This window comes from Rousettus aegyptiacus, unplaced genomic scaffold, assembly GCF_014176215.1.
Source record: "Rousettus aegyptiacus isolate mRouAeg1 unplaced genomic scaffold, mRouAeg1.p scaffold_m13_p_3, whole genome shotgun sequence".
Taxonomy (NCBI): domain Eukaryota; kingdom Metazoa; phylum Chordata; class Mammalia; order Chiroptera; family Pteropodidae; genus Rousettus; species Rousettus aegyptiacus.
Genome location: NW_023416306.1, coordinates 139,323,325 through 139,329,440, shown reverse-complemented (window position 1 = coordinate 139,329,440; position 6,116 = coordinate 139,323,325). Strand labels below are relative to the sequence as shown.

At 36.9% G+C, this 6,116-nt stretch overlaps 1 protein-coding gene across 3 annotated transcripts in view; it reads left to right on the top strand.

Moving 5' to 3' along the window:
* Positions 1-60: 60 nt before the first annotated feature.
* WDHD1 (WD repeat and HMG-box DNA binding protein 1) overlaps positions 61-6,116 on the top strand; it is a 48,419-nt gene continuing 42,363 nt past the window's right edge. The window contains exons 1-3 of one of the 3 annotated variants that reach the window (XM_016132819.2): positions 61-170; positions 381-485; positions 5,418-5,529. In XM_016132819.2, the coding sequence (XP_015988305.2) occupies positions 409-485; positions 5,418-5,529 (189 nt within the window). In that variant the 5' untranslated portion in view covers positions 61-170; positions 381-408. Of the gene's footprint in view, positions 486-5,417; positions 5,530-6,116 lie in introns of all 3 variants that reach the window. The other 2 variants (XM_016132821.2, XM_036218196.1) reach the window with 2 other exon arrangements.

Sequence of the window (6,116 nt, the reverse complement as noted above, 5' to 3'; positions counted from 1 at the left end):
CGGCGCGAAGCTGACGTCACCAGCCCGCGACCAGACCCAGGTCCAGACCTGCGCTGAGCGTGGGCGGGCCGGTGCAGGCGCAGTGTGGCGAGCACGCCTGAGCGCGGGAAGCGGTGCTGCGCGGGCGCTTGCCTACCCTCTGTTTCTGTCTCGGATGCTCGGTCACCCTAGTGAGTCCTTCCTCCCGCTGCCCGTGCCAAAGAGAAGCGTGTCCTCTTCCTCGCTTGTTGTCCCACAGACTGTCCGCTTTTTCTGGTTTGGGCCACTCGGGTGGGGAGAGGAAAGGGCTGTTGAGAGCGTGCCCGGGAGGAGACTAACCCCCTTTCTTACGCTTCAGCCCCTGGCTTTCCTCTCCTTTAAAATAACACTGGCTTTTATAGAACATTTTGCGGGTAGGTAAAGGAAAAGATGCCTGCCACACAGAAGCCGATGAGATACGGACATACAGAGGGACACACGGATGTCTGTTTTGATGATTCTGGGAGGTAAGATATTTCGAGAAACAAAAAAACATTTCAGGTGCAAATATTAGAACATTTTTTCTTATAGGTCAGCCTAAAATGACTCATACAAATATAGAAAAATAAGATTAAATCTTATTTGAAAATGACGCATATATTTTCTTTAGATTTATCGTTTGATTCGGACCGACATGGTAGTTTAAGGATATCGAAAAAGTTAACCAGTGTAAAATCTTGCTTCTAGGGGAGTTGGAAAGATGTGAGCTTTCCGACAGTTTCCCTTTGTCCGCTTTCTCTCTGCATCTCACATTATTATTTTGTCAGATCGTTAGTTATTTTGTCAGATCAATGCCAAATTAAGTGGCCCGTTCTGCCTTTCTGGTGTTTTAGCCTTCCTTGATTTTCGTAATACTATTTACCTTCTTTGTTTTTAATTTTCTGATGGCTTATTTTCTCATTTATTTCCTCTGCTTGATTCCTAAATAGCGATGTTTTCCCGGAGTTATTCTGGTCTCTTTTATCTTTCTAAGTCCCATTTGTATGCAGCACTGTCCAATTGTGTGGAATTGCGTGGCTTCCACCAACACGTCTGTGTTGATTCATTCATTTAAAAGTATTTGCATGTCTGTTCTGCTGAGGGCTAGAGATACAGTTTTGCAAAAAAGCAACCTTTTCCTTCATTGACTTTGAGGTCTTTTTAGATTGACAGACATTGAGCACAAATAAATCATAAAAATAAATGTACATTTAGAATTATGCTTAGAAATATTAAGTGATATATGCAATGATAAGCCTATATGAGGGAAAGTTGATCTAGTTTCAAGAGGCCGGCAAGGCTTCTCTGAGGAAGTGTTTCTTGAAATGAGTTCTGAAGACTGCGTAGGCATTAAGAAGTATAAAGAGATAGATGGCGATGGCAATGGAGTAGTTGTATTGGCTTTTGAGGAAGGCAGAACACCAGGTGCAGAGGCCCAGAGGGAATAGGGACTGTGGTATGCTCAAAGGACTGAAAGAAAGCTAGGAATGCTAAAAATGTGGAGAGAGATGCAGAGATTGGCAAGCGATGAATCTGGGAAGGTAGGCAGTGAGCATCGTACCCAAGGCCTTTTGGGCTTTATTGAGGAACCTTGATTTTATAATAAAATCAGTAGGAAGGTATCAAAGGTTTGAGGTGGAGAGGACATATGATCAGACTCTTGTTTTTGAGAAGATACATGCAGGATGAATTGGTAAGGAATGGGAGTGGATGCAGAGAGACGTTTAGAAGGTATCTGTATTAATCTGACTGAGTGATGGAAGCTTAGACTAAATTAGACAAGTATGGAGAAAGTAGGATGCATTCAGGAAATATTTAAAAGGTAAAATCAACAGCATGAATTACATAAAAAGAATGAAGGAGAGAGAGATGTCCATGATAACATCTGTGATTATGTTAAATTTTGGGAAATGAAGGTGTCATTTCAGGTATCCAAAAAGCTTGGAGGAGAGCATACTTCAGAGGTGGAATGCGAATGGAAATTATGAGTTCGCATTCGGACATGGTTAGTGTAGGATTTCTTGAGTATCCAACTAGAGACATAGATAGCTAGATAAATGGATCGAAAGCTCAGAGAAGAAATGTGAACTAGAGAGAGAAATCTACATCTTTAGTTGATGTCTCCTGGAATTCAGGATTGAGGTCCAGGTTGGAAATCTAAATGGGGGAGTTGTCATTATAGAGATATTTAATACTATGAACTTGGATGAAATCACCTAGGGAGAGAAGGAATGTAGTTAAGAAAAAACGGTTCAAGGACTAAGCCCTGGGACATTCCAAAATACTTAGAGAACGAGTTAGAAAAGGAGGAACCAGTTAAGGAGACTAAGGAGTGGCTAAAAAGGTAGAAAACCAAGATACAAGAATACTGTTTAGTAGCCAAATGAAGTAAGCATTTTGAGGAGGAAATAATTAGGTATGTCAAATGTTGCTGGTGGTTCAAGTCAAGGACTGAAAATTCACCATGAGCTTTAGTGATATAGAGGCCATGGAGATCTTGAGCTTTTTTTATGGAGTGGTAAGATTGAAAAGCTTGTTTTAGTGGATTCAAGAGAATGGAAAAGGAGGAATTAGAGTTAATATGACACTCAAAAGATGAGAGTAGTCGGATAGGAGTGTGGGAATGCTTTGTTTTAAGGTGAGAGAGATTATAGCATATGTATGAGTGGAGATGATCCAATAGAGTGGGATAAGTTGATGTTTTAGCAGAATGAGGGAGACTTACTGGAGTGATGTCATTGAGTAGGTGTGAGGGGCTAGTATATAGTGCATAAGGAGAGATGGGCCAAAGACAAGAGGAACATGGTCAGATTCATAGGTGGAGGGAAGGAGCACCTAGGAAGATTGGGGAGAACATGTGGACAATTTCTGTAAATGGCTTTTGTTTTCTCAGTGACATAGGAAGTGAAGTCATTAGTTGAGAGTGGGGAGGAGATGGAGATCTGCAGAAAGAGGAATGTATGAGATATGACAACTGTTTTGATTGGTACATTATTACAGTTCATTTGAGCACAATTATGAATTGTAATTACAATTCCAAGTACATTTGTGTTTTATATATCAGTACGAACATTGTTTTTGCTACAGTATTGTGCTCTATAACACTGTATGACTGTAAAAATTAAGGATTTTATCATTGGCATTGCACTTTTCAAATGAAGTTGGAATTCCCAATAATGTCCGATATTTCAGTTTCAACAGAACTTCCAGAAGTTTTGTTTCCATTAACTGAAGAGAAAACTAAACCATTATTGGAATTAACCTGCTGACTTTCTATATAAAACCTCTGATGACATTGATATGAAACCAGTATCATTTAAGTGTTTGAAAAGTTCTTTTACTAATGGAAAGAACACATTAATAACTATCATTTCATTTCTTTATACTTGCACTAGAAAATTTGGAATGAAAGATGAACAAAATTAATATAGAACAGCTGTCATTTGTTTTAATGCTGCACTGTCCAGCATAGTAGCCACTAGCCATGTGTGGCTATTTAGATCTAAATTAATTAAAATTAACTAAATTAAAAATTCGCTTCCTCAGTCAAACTAACTATATTTCAATTGCTCAGTAGCCAGATGTAGACCATTTCTGTCATCTCAGAGATTTCTATTGGACAACACTGAATTATTATGAAAAGTCAAGCTTGACAAAATGCAGGCTCACTTTCTGAATTTGTAGAAGCATAATTTTCAAGCAATCTCAAGATAATTATTAACTTAGGAAGTAGTTGCAAATGCTTCTTTAGGAGTCCTGCGTCTTCTGACTTTCCTGTGGTTAGCGTTGCTATAGCTTTAGTAAATGTCAATTAATATTTTGTTCAAGTTACACTTTCACTATCAACTGCTTGAGAAGCAGAAATTTAGTATTACTTTTTTTAGTATTTACTTGATGTATTTTTCATTGCTACTGAAAGTTTTTTTTTTTTTTGCACAATTTAAAAAGCATAGCCTATAATAAAATTAGTATTAGTAAATGGCAATAATACTGCAGGAAGAATGTTCATACTACTCTAAAAGTTCTTCAAAGGACTGCTTAACTATTTCTTATATATAGTTCTCATTAATTCCACTATATTTCACTATAATTTTCCACTGCCCTACCAACTGGCACCCGTACCTCTGTACATCTCCTGTGGTGCATCTGCCTGATACACCAAATAGTTAGTAGAGATGGCAGTAATGAAATACTTCTCCTATCACCATTGGATACTGAAAGAAAACACTTTCCTTAGGGTCTCACATCTGACTTCACTTTGGTTATCAGTTAATACCTGTTGTCTTTGGAAGGATGGGTTATGTTGCATCAAGAAAAGAATGGAAAGGGGAGATGTGTTATCACCGATTGTCTTTCAAATTTACCTAAAGTGAGATCTCTTCGTTGCATGTGTTATGTTACTGAACAAGATCATAACAGAAGCAGGAAGTGCAAAGAAGGGCTCTATCAAACCCACTCCAACCAATTTTGATACAACTAATACAAATAATGTTTTAAAGTGAAAAATCAAAGAGAAACAGGAAACCAGCTGTTACATAGTACAGAAATGTCCTCAGCAAACTTAGACTTATGTCCTCCTATTTATTTCCTGTAGAGGAGAATCCAAGCTCCTTACTCTGGCATTAAGGTTATCCTAAATAGAATGACCCCAATCTACACTTTCTTTCTCAATTTCCTGGACTGTGCCCCAGGTAACACCTCCTCCCTCCCTGTCCCCCGTGCCTTACTACACATTTTGGTTCATGTTTTGACTGTTTAAAACTGTCCTTTTCATCTGTCTCAGTATAGCCATTCCTACTTGTCCATTAACTTCCCAGTGTAAATACCACCTTTCTGATTTTCCAAGTGGGAATTAATCTTTTTCTTCTGAACACCCATAGTTTTTTTTGTGGCTTCCCTTTGCCATTTTCCAAGTTATTTTTATATTTTATTTGTTTTTGTATGTGTCTAGATAGTACACATACCAAATGAGTAAAAGCACTTGGAAGACAAGGTTTAAAACAAGATTTAAGAGATACAGATATCCATTTACATAATTAGCTTTGCATAATTGAACTCACATTCATTCAAGAAACATTTATCAAGGCTTCTATTTATCAGAGACTGTTTAGAGCTAGAGACACAATGGTGAGCAAGGTAGACCTGGTCCCTGCTGTTCCAAGAGATACACATTCGTCTTTCTTACATTATTACAAATAATTTAAAGACTGTCATGTCAGGAAGAACTGTAGAAAACATTAAACTCACCTTGTATTTTACAGCATAGGAGGTTAGCAATTTTTGTTACTGAGGCTTATGAATGTAAAATAAAACATACCTCGGTTTTATTGAAAACAAAGAAAAAAAAACAATAACTAGCATTCCCCCCCAAAAATAGGCCTGAAACTAGATGACTTTTTTAATGAGTTTTTCCTTCACAGTTGTATTGTGACTTGTGGAAGTGATGGTGATGTGAGGATTTGGGAAGACTTGGATGATGATGATCCTAAGTCCATTAATGTTGGAGAAAAGGCATATTCATGTGCTCTGAAGGTATTAAACACAATTATAGCAACTGATCTGAAATTGTACTACCACGTGATATTTTTATGCTTGGATGAAAAGTGTTTTTGTAAGCTTTGAATATAGATGTACCTTTTAGTTTATTTCTCATGAACTATTTTAAAATTTATAATAATGCTATAACTTGCCCCAAATTTTTACAGGTAAAATCTGAATGGTTTATTAAAGGTGATTAATGGATATTAATGGTGAACCAATTAAAAAATATACAAGAAAATGTACTTTTAAGAGGTTTAAATGTTCTTTTTTTTCCCCTTTGTTGGAAAACTGGCATTTTCAGGTTTCTAGTTCACTAATTCAAATAATTTGAGAAATTGTTCTAGAGAAGAGGAATGCTTTGTTAACTTTTTCAAGATATTTACATAATTTCACTTTTCTAATATTTTATGTTAAGTAAATATAGGAGCGAAATGTAGGTTACTTGGAGAATGTTTTCAGAAGGACTTTAAAAACCAGACAACTAAAAACCATGAAGCTTTTTATTTGTGAAGCATTTTAAGTTGTGTGGATTGTATTCATACAGAAAAACTTTCCATAGGTCTCATATTTTTTTTTTT